Below are 16,682 nucleotides of genomic sequence, written 5' to 3'. Positions count from 1 at the left end.
CTCGACTTGTTCATTGTACTCCATTCCTCAAACATAAGCAGACTGACTTCAGCTATAATGTCAGTGCTTTCACTATCTATTACAGACAAACAAATAAAATAAATCCATACCCTTTCTATTCTGAAACACTCTGTGGCTAACCTCCACCCTGCTCTTACTATTTAAAGCTAACATAGTTTCTTTGTAATACACAGATCAATGAGTGGTCCCCAGACTCATCTAGAGATTATGCTTCCAAAGTTCCTAGTCTGACTTTATTGTTTCTCGACCAAAGCTGCCTGAAGCACAGGTCCGGTACTTACCAACAGTTTCTTACAGTAACCAAACCACCGGCTCCCATCTTCACCAGTTAAGACAAAGGAGAAGGTTTCACTGAAAAAACAGTCAATAGTTTGAGATTCAAACAACTACTTATGACATTCCTTGGAACAAGCTATTAAGAATTAGTGTCTCACAGCAGCCATTTTGTGATGTAAGAGGAAGCATCGATATTATATTTATTGCAAGTCCTGTTCTTCCTGAGGGAAAACTCTCAAATTCTCAAAGGTCCAGCCCTTGAGAATATCTTGCTTTGCACTGGAGTGAGAGAACAGGTATCAGATGAGCTGTTGAAGCCACTGCCTCCTGTCACTTTCTTATTTATTTGGGCAGCTATTAATCAAGTCTATTTGCCTTTTGTTGAATGTTCAGCTTAGCCAAACACATAGGTAAACTAAAAAGGATTTTAATAAGCTATTCTTCCTTTCCAAATTCTTCTACTTAGTTTTGAGAGGTCATATGGAACAGTGATAGACAAAAGATTATACCCTTAATATATAAAAATTAATAGGAAAATAATCATCTCATTAGAAACATAAGCAAAAGATAAAATGCATAGATAACTCACAAAATGAAGACCTAGAGAGGCCCAAGAAATAAATTCATTAACAATCAAAAGGAATTCAAATCTGAACAACATTATATACATATGTTTATATATGGCTAAGAATAAAGATTGGAAGGGAACATCTCAAAACACTTACAGTGATTATCTCTGAGTAAACCAGAATGCCAGTGACTTCTAATTTTTGCTTTTTATTTACTCCTCTGTATTTTCCATATATTTTAGAATGAACACACATAACTCCTGGGGAGAGGGAAAAGCCAACCATGGAGCAGCCAGGTCCATTTGAAAGAAGCTGCCTATGTGGTCAGCAGTGCAACTGACAGCACAAAAGCATCAGGACTGATGGCGCAGAGATGAGAGTGGCGATCAGGCTAAACTGGTTGTGAGAGGCAGCAGCTTAGTCTGGAGGCAACGCGGCGTGGAAGGGCACAGCCACTTAGGCAACAGCGGAGGCTGTCTTCCAGCAGGTCATCAGCATGTGACATGGTTCACATAATCATGCTTTTCAGCCTAAATACATGACCAGTAATTCCAGTTTTGAAAGAAGCAGTCATCTATTTACAAGCAGGATATGAGATGATGATGTCTTATTAATTGAAATAGTAATTTCCTCTAGATACTGGGAAGAAATTTCTTATAATTCCTTTCCAGTATACTTATACCTTCCAAACTCCAGCCTCCTTTTTGTACAAGTTTGATAGGGGAACATACAGTCTGGGCTACAGCTTTTTCTAACAATTTGAGGGAGATACAAGATGCTGACACTGCAGTGTTTTGTTTCTGAGTTCTTAAGTTCAGTATTTGTTTCCTTTTATGTCCACTTGGTGGCATTTCTGATTGTATATAAAGTGGAACGTTTTTTCCTGCAGAATTGGCAAATTGAAGAGACTTTCAAACTTGTTTTCCCGTTGACACTGTGCTTTTCTTTTGGGAGCCCCACATAGGAAATGTCCTAATTCTGTTTCTTCCTTCCCTACCACAGAGTACACATAGCTTTACTACTGGTTCTATCTGTTTCTCGAACATTCTGATTCTACTTTTGCAGTTTCAACAAACAGAAATCAGATAAAGTAGTCTATTTACCTCTTGAGTTCTGAGGTTGGCACCCAGTCCTTTGAATCAGGAAAACAAAATTTGGGGATAACTTTGAGCCTCTCTTCAGTGTCTCTGGATTGCTTAAAGCCATGATCACCCTGAAAAAAAAAATAACACTGGAAGTGACTAATATTCTATGTAAGTGGAGTGTAGAAATAAAAAACTCAGCCTGTTCTCAGGAAAAGAGGTATCCAATAAGTCAAGGTAGTTATCTCAGAGTGGTTTTGTGCAGTTTAATAAAACAGGAGGGCCAAGACTGTTAATCACTGAAAATTTCTAAGGAACAGTTTCTAAGTAAAAAAAATTCTGTTTTTATATAGAGAGGGTACTTGAGGAGATCCTATAATCTGATGTAAGAGAGAAATTATTGAAAACAGTTTCTTATCTAGAGAAAGAATCTTAGTTCAAGTATTCACATACTAGTCAGAATATTTTTGTGAATCATGGAATATAAAATAAATGAAAATCTATTTTATAATATATTGATAGCAAAAACCTAGTCAGCTCAAGATACTCTCTGATCAATAATCCAAGATGTTTCGAAAAGTCAGATGACTGTTACTTAGAAAAAATAGTATTTTTAGAATCCACTCCACATATAATCATTTCCCTTAGCATGTAATCTTTGCTACCTAATTATGGGTTTGCGACTTCCTGTAAAATTCAAGCATGGAAGACCCTTTTGTGCAAGTTTGGTATTATACTTTAAAGAATAGTCTAAATCTAGTTAAGTCAAAAGACATTTAAAAATTAGTACAAAAATAAGCAGATAAGTCTAATTACCATATTGCCTTCATGTAACTAATATCAATGACCTATCTTTTAATTTCTAAAACGAAACAGGGTTTTTGATTTTGTATTCAGAGGCATGCTCCCTCAGGCACAAGGATCTTGGGGATAAGTGTGGACATTCACAGGTGCTCAGGGACCCTGGCCCACAGTCTGGTGCACAACTGACCCACCAGCTGCGGGGTTTCCCCTAGGGCCAGGCGCAGGACTCAAACCCTTTGTCCTAACTAGGGGTGGAGAAGTTGAGCTGGGGTAACTCCCTTACCATGAGCCCGCCACTCCAACCCATAGCAGCTGGGTGACCCTCAAGGGGCTGTAGCCTTCACACAGGCACATGCTCAGTACTTAGATTGGGGGTGATGAAAAGGCTTGCCCCTCTAGACCACCCTTTGAATAAGTGTAGCAATGCCCAGGGCAGGGCATTAAGACACTGCATTAAGGCATTAAGCAAGACCATGCATTGCTTAAGACACTGTGGGGTTAATGCTTGCCTGATCCTGACTCTCCCCATGCATGCCGCAGAGGGTGGCAGCAGCCAATGAGTGAGGCTGGAAAGGGGGGAGCCTGACAGGACCTGGGGAACCAAGAAGCAGGAGTGAGGACAACTAGAGAACCCATTTTGGGGAGGAAGCAGGTGAGACCATGCATGAACCCAGGCTTTAAGACCTTGGCACACGCCCCACCGTCTCATCAGACCTCACTCCTCACTTACAAAACACAAATTCAAGTATAAATTGAGAGCTTCCTGTGGAGCAGGGCCCTTCTAGGGGAGAGAGGCCTTTTGTGACTGCACTGGTCACATACCCATGAAGTTAGTCCTGCTCCTTACTCAGCTTCAGCCAATTCATGCCACTTAGGAATGTGGGCTGAGTGCCGGCAGTCTTTCTAGTTTCTCAGGAAAAAGCCAAAATACAAATTTCTATGTGAAATTTGACTTTTAAACAAAAAACTGACAACAAAAACTTTATTATTATTTTATTACTATATTACAGCAACCCCCCCAAAATATGTCTGTGGGCTCAATAAGCTCAGAGCCTATCAGTTTGTAAGTCCTGATGTAATGATCATGTTCTTTATTTTTACAGTCACAAAGCTCAGAGCCACATTTATGGTCTATTTTGTAAGCTCTGTGAGGGCAGGGACCAAGAAGATCTATTTTAGTTGTGTTCTCAGCATGTAATCTTGGCAAATAGTAGGTATTTATGAAATACTGATGAAATAAATGAATGAATGATTTTGTGGAAAAGGCAGAGTAAAGGAAATAATACTGTTAATAATAGTAACCATTTATCACATGCTTACTATGAGCCAGAAACTGCATTAAGCATGTTACATAATCTCATTAAATCCTCACTAATACGGGATAACATTATATTGTGCTACTATATACTAGACACTGTTCTAAGTGCCTTATATTAATTATTACATAATGAGCTCATTTAATCCTCACCATATGGGGTAGACACTGTTAGGATTACCCCTCCTTCACCAACGAAGAAAACAAGACGCAGACCAGTTTAACTGCTCTAAGTCACAGAGTTAGTAAGTGGCAATGCAGACAGTTGGCTCACAGTCCTTGCTCAGAACTGCTACCTTATTCTGCCACATTTATCATTCCCCTCATTAAGACTGGGGCTTCCTCAGGTTGGATGCATGAGACAAGTGCTCGGGGCTGGTGCACTGGGAAGACCCAGAGGGATGGGGTGGGGAGGGAGGCAGGAGGGGGGATCGGGATGGGGAATACATGTAAATCCATGGCTGATTCATGTCAATGTATGGCAAAAACCATACTTAGGAGGCTAAAGTAATTAGCCTCCAACTAATAAAAATAAATGGAAAAAAAAAGAAAAAAAGAATGGGGCTTCCCTGGTAGCTTAGAGGGTAAAGAATCTGCCTGCAATGCAGGAGAGCTGAGTTCAATCCCTGGGTCGGGAAGATCCCCTGGAGGAGGGCATGGCAACCCACTTCAGTATTCCTGCCTGGAGAATTCCATGGACAAAGGAGCCTGGTGGTCTACAATCCGTGGGGTCAGAGTCACACATGACTGAGCGACTTTCACTCATTCACTCGCTCTCATTAAGAAGGGGAAACCTGAGGCTTTGTAACTTGAGTTGGTGATGGATAGGGAGGCCTGGCGTGCTGCGATTCATGGGGTTGCAAAGAGTCAGACACGACTGAGCGACTGAACTGAACTGAACTTGCTAAAGGTCACTTAGCAAGCAGTAGAGCAAAAAATAAAAACCCAACTTGAATAATGACAAGATATCATCAGATCCATGTCCTACAAGAAGTACAGCGTTAATAAAAGCTGATGGAGACCACAGTAAACAGGAGGAGAGGGATAAACACACAGACACAGGAATGCCGTCCACTTCTGGATGCCTCATGGCCTCTGTGCACCTACCTTGCTAGGGAATTGTTGTATGACCTGGGGAACGTAGCTTCCTTCTGACGGCTTCTTCTGTAGAGACACCACCACAAAAAGTTCAAAGAGCTGCTGCTCCTGTAATTCAATCAGATCCCGCTCTAAAGTCTGGTAGTGTGGATTCCTCTTGGACGACTGCTGCAGTTGTGCTATGCGCTTGTGGCGACCTGCGATGAGATCAGGGAGCATTGTCTTCCTTTGTAGCCCTATCTTCCCCCTAGCACCCAGGGGTCATGACCCATGTGGGGCTAATCTTCACTCAGTCGTTGTTATGAATGTTACTAATGAACGTCTGCCACCCAGACAAGCTTGTTAGGGCTGTGACACGCGTGGAGGACAAGCGCAGATTCTCACAGGCCCCTGGGCGCTCTGCAGTGGGACTGATGCTCTGTGTCCCAACTGATACCCGGGCATGTCCCAACACATGCTCTGCGTTAGCCCCTGTTTCACGGCATGACACCAGAACACACGGCCAAGGTCAGGTAAAAAGCACTGGCCAAACCACAGATGCCACTGCTGAGACCATGAAATCACAGGTGGGGGAAAAGATCTGATAAAATAGTTGAGTCCTATAGAAGGTAAGTACATAAAGAGGCAATTTTTATAAAATTAAAACAAAACTATTCTCACATGAAACAAACTGTTGTTTTCCCTTCTCTCTTTGGCATGTATTATGAATGATGGACATATATCAATAAATGGTGCTAAACACAAGAGGAAAAAATGAAGAATAAGGAGATATTCATTAGCAGATTGTTTCTCAAAAGAAAGAAAGTATAGATGCGTACTATTTAGACAGTGTGAGCAATCCCACTCAAAAGTGGATAACATTTATCCTTTATTCTCATTGCTGTAAATTCTGGATAATTTGGGATAGTCTCCACTAGGGGGGACGCAGTACTTGCAGAAGAAATAATCTAAGCATCCCAGAGATTTGCTTATGTGTCATTCTAAGCCGGAGAAGGCAATGGCAACCCACTCCAGTACTCTTGCCTGGAAAATCCCATGGATGGAGGAGCCTGGTAGGTTGCAGTTCATGGGATCGCTAAGAGTTGGACACAACTGAGCGACTTCACTTTCACTTTTCACTTTCATGCATTGGAGAAGGAAATGGCAACCCATTCCAGTGTTCTTGCCTGGAGAATCTCAGGGACGGGGGAGCCTGGTGGGCTGCCGTCTATGGGGTCGCACAGAGTCGGACATGACTGAAGCAACTTAGCAGCAGTAGCATTCTAAGCCAATGACTGAAAGACTCACCCTCTAATTGTTTTGCTTTTCTTTCGAAATGTGATGAATTCTGCCCCAAAGAAGTTATGATGTGGATCAAAATATTAAGAACACTTAAAAAGGTGCTCCAGGCAAGCCTTCTTACTTCCAAAGGGCTTAGCTCAGATCAAGAAAATTTTAGGGCCTGATTCTCAGTAGCAACAGCACTAAGTTAGTCATCTTTACACATCCAAGTTGAACTTGATGATGACTTAAGTTTCACCTTAAATCAGGCTACTGAATCAAACACCTGAAGCAACTGAAGCTACTGGGAGGAGCACATGATTATTAATCATAAAGTCAGAATATCAGACTTGGAACTGCCCTGTTCTTGGCTTTGATAATTCATGTCTCCTACTTTTTCCATGCCTCAGTTAAACAGAAACGAAATAATTTGCTGTGAAAATCCACTAGATGCAGGATACAGAGCCTTTGAGTACTTGAACAAGTACAACCAAAAATGCATGGAATAGTTTATACTCTTAACTGAAAGTAAATGGCACAGTAATTTAGAATATAAGTGCCTATGAAAAAGAAACAGATCAGTGTTGCCTATCTCAATGTCAGAGGTAGCTAAGACACTTAAAGAATTACACCTGAGTGACTATGAAAAAATCAGATATTTTTGTCTCAGAGGATGACTCACATGCTCTGTTGTGGCTGCTGGGAAATGGCTGCATATGTGTCTGAACACGCAGCTCTGCCACTCCCCTCAGAACATTCCATCTTAAGAAATATATAGGTTTGCCTCACACCACCATGGGAGAGTTTTTATTTAAACTTTTTATTTTGTATTGGTGGATAGCTAATTAACAATGTTATGACAGTTAACAGCAAAGGGACTCAGCCATACATATATATACATGTATCCATTCTCAACTATGGGAGATTTTTAATGCTGTCACAACATCTGACAGTGTATTGTTTAGTTCCCTAAATCTCAACAGGATCTTATAATGAAGAAATCACCGACAAAGTGAAACTTGGTGTAGAAAACACATGCTTCATCGCAAAGGTAGGTGCCACTCCACCTAAAACCAGGATCATCACGCGAAAGGGAGCAGCACCACTGACTCACTCACTCTTTGGTAGATACTCAGCATCACTTTCGTACCCACTGGGTTCACCTGAAAAAAAAGAGTTTCCATTTGTATTGTCCAACAACAGCAGGAGGAACATGAGGAAGAGAATAATGTAAAAGTTCCACAGACCTGGGGACTTAAGAGCAAGGAATAACAAGGAGGCTGAAACTTTCTCCAAACCACTTAGCTGTATCAGGGCAGGACAGTTGTAAAAAGAATAAAAGGCTCAGAGAAGAAACTACTTTCCACCTTCTTCCCACACCCATTTCCCTCCTTAATTCCCCTCGCACCCGTAAATCTAGAATTTAACAGCAGTCCAAACTAGCTGCAGGAAGTCTTGGTTAGAGTAGATTCTATTTCTACATTCATAGAATGTAGACATATTTATCTTTTGACTCCCAAATAAAGAATCACAGGTAGAAGCATCAACCTGGCTAACCAAAAGTCTCAACATGGAACAAACTATGAGTTTAGATTAACAAGAAAATGTGAAGTTAAGAAAGATTACCAAATGAGTTTATGAAGTAGCATTCTACCTCTTTTAAGATGCTTCTAAGCCACCTCAAAGGCCAAACTGAACTGAACTTTACTCTGAATTCTTACAGTACTCAGACGGCTTTGAACTGCTCTTATTTTCCACAATTGAACTTTAAGCATTTTGGGGCTAAGGGGCTTTGCTTTCAGAAGGGAATATTCTGTACAATACTAGGTGTATTGTCAATTTATAAAACAACAACAAAGAAACCAAAACATAAAACATTGTAAACAAGAGAATGAAAAATTTCTAAATTAAATCTAAAAAGTTAAAGTGAAATTTTAATATGTAAAGAAAGGGGTAAAGTTTTAAGTATCAGGAAAAACGAGGACTAGGGAGTTATAAATGAAAAATGTATGTAAGTCTGATTGTATAAAAATGTAAAATTTCTAATCTAACAAAAAATCATTAGTAAATTCAAAAGGCAAATAACCTGGAAAAATATTTGTAGTATACATTGTAGACACCAGACTGTCTTCTTAATATTCAAATAGTTGTCATAAATGAATATGGAAAAACACAGCACAACAAAAGATGAATAAAAGGGTAGGAATAGGCAATTTATAGAAAAAGACCGATAAATCTTGATAAACGTAACTGTCCAAATTAATAATTAAAAAATGTAAATTAAAACAATAAGTAAGATATACTTTTCAACCATGATACTGGTAAAAAAAATCTCTAATAAAACACAGTATTAACTAAGATAGTGAGGGAAATATCATTTTCAAAAGTTGCTCATAGAAATGTAAGCTGTTAAAATCTATTTATGAGACAATTCAGTAGCAGTTATAAAAATATTAATTTATGCGTTCTTTAAAGTATTTGATTAAGTCTACTGCTAAGAACTCGTTCTATAAATATATTCTAACCAATATACAAAAATATATATAAGTAAAAAATGTACATCACAGCATTGTTTGAAGAGAAAAAAACCTATATCTATTTATAAACCTTAATTATCCACAGGTTAAATAAAATGTTAGAAACAGCTAAATAAAATTCTTTTACATTTATACAAAGAAATGCAGTGTAGATATGTGGATCTCTGTGTGTTGATACTGAAAGAGCTCTAAAATATATTAATTATACTTTTTTTTAAAAAAAAGCAAGACATAGTATAAAGCTATGTGGGGAGAAAAAACATTTGCATGTACATAAAATTTTCTGGGAGTAGTAGCAGGAAATTCTGGAAACACTGGCTTTCCATTTTATCTTATTCTATATTATTACAATTTCTTGCTGTGCTCATTTTAGTTTTGTAATAAGGGAGAAGAGAAGATAAAAAAATACTGTCTCTCCATAAGATAGGCATGAAAAGTACACAAGAGATGTTACAGAAAAGGTAGCTATCTAAATATTGTGTACTATCTAGGTTCTATAACTTCAAACTAACTACAATGGCACAAACTACAGTGGGGCTCTTCCTAGTGATCAATAAGTAAGAATAAACACTGCGAGCTACTGAACCCTATCTATATCCTTGGCACCAGGCACCTCTTGGGAGCCTGTGAGGTGTCTGGGAAAAAAAGAAAAGAAAAGAAGGAGAAAATGGGAAGGGAGGAAAGGTAATTTACCTGGCAAAGACCTTAGAAAAGATCATTTATATGGCTTTAACATATTCACCTCTGGGTTTTGATGACCTGCATTCCAAGACATGGAATGAAGGTTAAGGGGTTTATAAGCCAATATTGAGAATCTATAAGGATCAAAAAAGTACTAGGTTGTCCCTTTTTGATAAGTGACTTCAATACACAAAATTGTACTTTTGAAGAAGGGCAGTAAATCATTTTGTGATACTTGAGAATCGAGAGTTAAGAAATGTTTAGGCTGGAATAGATTCAGTAAAACCTAGCATGTACTGGCAGAGTAGGTAAAAAAAATTATCTGGTTCTACGAGGCATTGTTGATACACAGACAAAAGCTTAAGGAGGAAAACAAAAACCTGAGAACTGTGACTACTGAGCCAGAGTCCTCAAGCATGAGAGAAATTCCTCCTGTCCACTGAAGAAGTTGGTCACAGAGATTGGGTAAATGCACATTTCCTCTGAGTCATGCAAAAGAAAATAAACTTGTCGGGACTCCCCCTTTCGTGTGTATGTGTTTCAAGTTGGCAGTTTATGCTGTTGATCTTTTGTTCTTTTCAATAAAGACAGTGAAAAAAAGGATTTGACGCTTCAAAAACTTTTCTTAGAGTCAACTTTACTAAAATCTTCCTAATCCATAAAGCATACAAATAACAGATCACTGATAATCTACCTAGAGTAGCATATCTGGTGAATATACTTATCAACATATTGCTGTTAATCTGGGAAAACTGACAATCTTTTCTAAGAATTTGTCCTTGATATTTCATATAATTTGCAATTTATAATTTATTTCCTTATCTATAAAAACAATAATATTTGCTATATACAGTTATTTAGAAATGACAATCATAATGTATCTGAAAAGATCCAGCAGAATATCTAGCATTACTTTTCATCTTCTGTATCTCTTTTTTGTTTGTTTTGTTTTTTGTATCTCTTTTTGAATTATACAAATAAAGAGCATTTGACCATATCTTTACTGGATATATGAAAACATCTAGAGAGGAGATAGTGAAACTGCTAAAAATCAAGACTTATGACAAAAACTGAGTAACTCTTGGTGATAAAGAAGAATAAGACTTTGTGGTGTCATGTTCCTTGATTCAAATAGATGCTTCCTCTTCTCGCTCAGCTTCTTACTCTGTAAAATCAGGATAGTCCTACACCTCCCAGTGTGGTCATATGTTATACACCAGATAAAGTACATAAAGAAACCATTACTTCATTCAATTAAGTAGTAGCTATTATTACTAACAATAACTAGAAGTATTTCTTCTATAGAAGACTAAAATGTTTTGATAATTGCTTCTGAAAATATGAAAATTCACATTTTAAATGGTGACAGGATGATTTTAATCATCACAAAGTAAGAAGAAAGAGTTTTGAATTGTTGAATGCGGAAGTTTAATTTCACATAGTTCAATTGTAGAAAGAGGAATAGATTTTTAATGGAAATTAAGAAATTTTTGTCTTTGGAAGTCTTTGCAAAAATATGAAACATTATTCTCTGGTATGATTTGGCTGTTGTTTCTCACTTATGAATCTCATATATAAAAAATTGCTAACTTCTACATATTCTGTGCCAGACAAGTAAGTTAGCTGTAAAGTCTAATAATTCATTATGAATGTTGAAAGGTTCTCAGTCAAGACAATCTAAGTTTTATCTAGGCATCTTAAGGACAAAACTACTGAACTTATTAGATGACTATAGGTTGAATACCACATACCTTCAGTATATATATACTTAATATTTTCATTTCTCCACTGAACGAGTCTACACTGACAAAAGACTATAAATCAAAGGATTACAAAATAAGGATGAAATCTATGAAAAATCATTCTCATTGGTCTATAACTATTTTTAAATTTATGTACTTATTCATCCAGTAGCTATTACTTGGCAAAGAGTCAGACATGACTTAGTGAGTGAACAACAACCAGAACTAAATAAAAGGGATTTGAGGAAGAACAAGAAATAATTCCTTAGGCTAAAGAAGTTTTATGTTTAAGTGGGAGAGACAGGAAAGTAAACCAAAAATTATAATTCACATCAAACATTAAATTATGTAATCATCTGCCTATCATATTCTAATAGCTACAGACTGCTGGAACAATTCTTACCTTTAGAGGGAGGTACATCTTTTCCAGTGTAAGGGTGTAACTTTACCCTTTTCTTCCCTCTCTTAGACTCAAATATATCATCTATTTTTAATACAAGCTAAAAGAAAGACCAGAATAGTACAAGTTAAAATAAACACCAACAAGTTTTGCAGCTTGATGATATTAACTTATTAGTGATTCTCATTCAGAGAAAGATCCATTTTATAAATAAAACCTTTACAGTTTTCAATTTTTAATCTAAAATTATCTTTAGTAAGATGACATGCTGTTCTAACACAAAATCCATTTAATATAGGTAAGAGAAGTGGGAAAGGATATTTCCTTTCTAGATGAATTCAGCACAGGCTCCTACAGAGATTGCTTGTATTTCCATGTCACAACATGCAGGAAATCTGGCTACTGCACTCTCTGTGTTGACCAAGCCTCACCAACAGGCTCAAGTTTTTGCATGCCCAGAGTAAGAAGTGAGACATTTATTCATTTGGAAGGCAGGGTGAGGCGCAGTTAATTTTGCTCCCATGAACTTTTGCAAAAAAGAGGATAATCTCACTTAGAAAGTTTTAGTTAAAAGAAATATTCTCTTTACTACTGGGAACACTAATATTACAATTTATTTTAGAAATATGTCATAAAAGTAGGAGATTCTCAAATATGCCCAAGTACAAAAACCATGTTACATTTAACATGCATTATTCATTACAATTCTTTCTTTGCTTCTGGGAAGTGTGTATAAAAGACAGCAAGAGAGAGATACAGACTGGGCTTAAAAAGGAGGAAAGATCAACAGCTACTTTTAAAAGGAGAAACTGATTAGGTTTTCTATGTATATTTTTCTTTTTTCTTAAAATTCCAAGTTTTTTCTTAACTATTAATTTTTTTTTACATTTGAATAGAAAATTTATTATTTTCATTTTCCAAGTGTTTTCTTTTTCTATCAGGGGAAAAAAAAAAGAAATCTTAAGGACAGTTGTCACTTGCTGCCAAATTGAGGGTAGTCTTTCTCCAGTGGTTTAGTCGCTAAGTCATGTCCAACTCTTGCGACCCCAAGGACTATAGCCTGCCAGGCTCCTCTGTCCATGGCATTCTCCAGGCAAGAATACTGGAGTGGGTTGCCATTTCCTTCTCCATTAACTATTAATCTTGATTTAACATATTTAGTGTCCAGAATTAACAACTGCTAGGAGCATTATATTAATGTAAGATGATAACCAACAAAGTTGCTTGAGAAAAATGCTCTTTTCTCCTTTGTCCTTGTCTCTCTAGCAATCCTGGCAATCCATAAGCAGTGAGTCAGTCCACTGCAAGAAAAATAACATGTGAGAAACATGTGCTTTAAATACACAGATTATTCCCACATTTTTGGATGAGTTTATTCTTTTAAAGATTTTTCTTTAATGATTTTTGTAGTTGTAATTCAAATGAAAAGTTACCCATATTCTTAAATATTAGCATTATAAATATGAGGGTCCAGACATATAAAGTTATTGTTAGGGGCTATAGGAAAGATGTTTGAGAGTAAACATGCATTTTGGGTACACAAGGTCCAAAAACAGTAAAAATATTCATGTACATTTGAGAAGTATACTCAAAAGTACACTGAAATGTTATAAAGGAAAGGGAACTATCTATTCCAGAAATATGAGATAAAGTAATAAAATTAAAATTTTGATTGTGAACTAGGAAGAGGAGCCTATAATTACCTTCTAGTTATAGAAAATATATTCTTAGGAATATTCTTCCTAAGAATGATGGAAACCATATTGCTATGTACACACTAGAGACAAACAACATAAAACGTTAGGAAATCTACTCCAGCAAACAATCCCACACAGATTTCCACAGCAGAGAAAGAAAGGAAGGGAGGGGAAGAGGCATATGGACTAGATCAGTTATTTTCAAACTTTGAAACCAGTTTCCCTTCCAGGGAAAGCTCTAGTCATCAAAGAGGAAACAAGCAAAAACTGCTTTCCTCATGGAATGTTGTTCCCAAAGACAGTCCAAAACCAAAATTTGTATTGCGAATGGAATATCCTACAGGGGTTTAATCCAACAAGGCTTACAAACAGAAATGCTAACAGTTTGTTCCTGCCTGACAATCAAGAATTCCAAAAACCATTTTGTCTTCCTTACTTCTCAACAATATCTTTGGGAAAATATTAGAACAGGAAAAGTTGAATCATCTCACCTATAATCAGAAAGAGAGCAAGCTTTGAGTACTCAAGGGATCCACAGTACATAAACACCGAGGGATGAAATCAAAAGCACTGCAAAGCTCCTCGGGTCTCATCAAACCCCACAATCCACGATTTCTAAATATTTGCTAATGTTATTCCAAGAACCACATCTTAATACAATTCCGTATGTGTCTGTGTTCTAGCTCATGTGAACACACGATCTGTTGTTTCTGTAACATGTGGGAGGCTGCTTTGTTGTGCCAGCATGATTTATCAAAGAGAACTATGCAGAATGCCTGGCAATTCTATTTTTTTTTTTTTTGGAAGTATAGCTGATTTACAATGTTGTGGGCTTCCCTGGTAGCTCAGCTGGTAAAAAGTCCGCCTGCAATTCGGGAGACCTGGGTTAGATTCCTGGGTTGGGAAGATCCCCTGGAGAAGGGAACGGATACCTGCTCTAGCATTCTGGCCTGGAGAACTCCATGGACTGTTTAGTCCATGGAGTCACAAACAGTCAGACACAACTGAGTGATTTTCACTTTCATAGCTGATTTACAATGTTGTGTTAGTTCCTAGTGAATAATAAAGTGATTCAGTTATGCATTATATATACATTGTTGTTGTTGCTGAGTCATTAAGCCCTGTTGACTCTGTGATCCCATGGACTGTAGCCCATCAGGCTCCTCTGTCCATGGGATTCTCCAGGCAAGAATATAGGAGTGGGTTGCCATTTGCTCCTCCAGAGGATTGTCCCGACCCAGGGATCAAACCCGCGTCTCCTGTATTGGCAGGTAGATTCTTTATCACTGAGCCACCTGGGAAGCCCTATATATTATGTATATCCTGGCAATTCTTTAAACCTCTGATTTTTAAGTAGTCCTCACCATACATGGGAGAATAAACACCTGAATTTTTTTTTTTCCAGAGAGATCAGTTTAATGCTTAGAAAAACTCTGTGTCTTTAACACCTCACATGTTAAAGAGGGAAGGGCAGGAAATGAATCAGAAGAATTAAAGTAACTGTGGAAAGACTATTTCCTAAGGAACCAATCAGCAGTTACTAAACCAAGAAACAGCTATGACTTTTGTTTAAAGTTAAAACCAGATGCAAAACTCATGGGCTAAATAAATACATGTAACTAATTGAGATGGGGTTAAGGGAAGAAATACTATTTAAAAGATTTTATTTCTTCATTTCAGCATAGTAATCCTGAGAACATTCTGAATTACAGAAGAACAGAGTAACATAAAGAGTTTTTAAATATTTTTATGTAATTTCTAAAGTGTCTCTCTTAAAAATATTATGTATTACAAATAACCCAAATTTCTTTACTTTGGTTCAATGGCTCTCATCGAGATGATTTACACATTTACTTCCTTTTCTCCTTTGAGACAGAAGTCAGTGTTTCAGTATAATTGGCAAAAATTTATATTTCCAAGAGTAAAATTTCTTTTTTCCTTCCTCTGAATGGAAATATTTGGCATATACTTTGTCACTACTGAAAATTTATAAACTCAAGCACAAAGCTGAGTTAACTTTGGCTATTACATAAATGAGTGACAATCACTGAAGCCAGCCTAATAGAAGGCTCTTTTACATGAGATTCGAGTGCTTCCTTAACATGGGCAGCTGATTTTACTGAGAACTAAGGTAACTGGAAAAGGTCAGTTTTCATTCCAATCCCAAAGAAAGGCAGTGCCGAAGAATGTTCAAACTACCATACAATTGTATTCATTTCACATGCTAGCAAGGTTATGCTCAAAATCCTTGAAGGCAGGCTTCAGCAGTACATGACCTGAGAACTTCCAGATAAACAAGCTGGGTTTGAAGAGGCAGAGGAATGAACCAGAGATCAAACTGCCAACATTCATTGGATCATGAAGAAAGCAAAGGAGTTCTAGAAAAATCTATACTTCTGCTTCATTGACTACATGAAAGCCTTTGACTGTGTGGATCACAATAAATTGCGGAAAATTCTTAAAGAGATGAAATACCAGACTACCTTATCTGTCTCCTGAGAAACCTGTGTGCAGGTCAAGAAGCAACAGTTAGAACCTCTCATGGAACAGCTGGTTCAAAATTGGGACAGTATGAAAAGACTGTAAACTGCCACCCTGCTTATTTAACTTATATGCAGAGTGCTGTGTGCTGTGCTTGGTCGCTCAGTCGTGTCTGACTCTTTGCGACCCTATGGACTGTAGCCCACCAGGCTCCTCTGTCCATGGGGATTCTCCAGGCAAGAATACTGAAGTGAGTTTCCATGACCTCCTCCAGGGGATCTTCCCAGCCCAGGGATTGAACCCAGGTCTCCTGCATTGCAGGTGGATTCTTTACCAGCTGAGCTGCTAGCGAAGTCTACATGCAGAGTACATCATGTGAAATATGGGGCTGAATGAATAACAAGCTGGAATCAAGATCACTGGGAGAAATATCAACAACCCCAGATATGCAGATGATACCACTCTAATGGCAGAAAGTCAACAGGAACTAAAAAGCCTCATATGAAGGTGAAAGAAGAGTGAAAAAGCTAGCTTAAAACTCAACATTAAAAAAACTAAGAACATGGCATCCCATTCCATCACTTCATAGCAAATAGAAGAGGGAAAAATGGAAGCAGTGACAAATTTTATTTTCTTGGGCTCCAAAATCACTGCAGAAGGTGACTACAGCCATGAAATTCAAAGGTGCTTGCTCCGCAGAGGATAAGCTATGACAAACC

At 37.7% G+C, this 16,682-nt stretch overlaps 1 protein-coding gene across 2 annotated transcripts in view; it reads right to left on the bottom strand.

Annotated features, from left to right (window-relative positions):
• DENND2C (DENN domain containing 2C) overlaps positions 1-16,682 on the bottom strand; it is an 87,820-nt gene that overhangs the window by 18,707 nt on the left and 52,431 nt on the right. For both annotated transcript variants that reach the window (XM_061121084.1, XM_061121085.1), the window contains exons 6-10: positions 11,789-11,885; positions 7,544-7,588; positions 5,175-5,362; positions 1,970-2,079; positions 303-372 (exon numbers count right to left, since the gene is read on the bottom strand). In XM_061121084.1, coding sequence (XP_060977067.1) covers positions 303-372; positions 1,970-2,079; positions 5,175-5,362; positions 7,544-7,588; positions 11,789-11,885 — 510 coding nt within the window. The remainder of the gene's footprint in view (positions 1-302; positions 373-1,969; positions 2,080-5,174; positions 5,363-7,543; positions 7,589-11,788; positions 11,886-16,682) is intronic.

This window comes from Dama dama, chromosome 20 (assembly GCF_033118175.1).
Source record: "Dama dama isolate Ldn47 chromosome 20, ASM3311817v1, whole genome shotgun sequence".
Taxonomy (NCBI): domain Eukaryota; kingdom Metazoa; phylum Chordata; class Mammalia; order Artiodactyla; family Cervidae; genus Dama; species Dama dama.
Note: the sequence above shows the minus strand (reverse complement) of the source record. Positions and strands in the feature narration are given on the sequence as shown.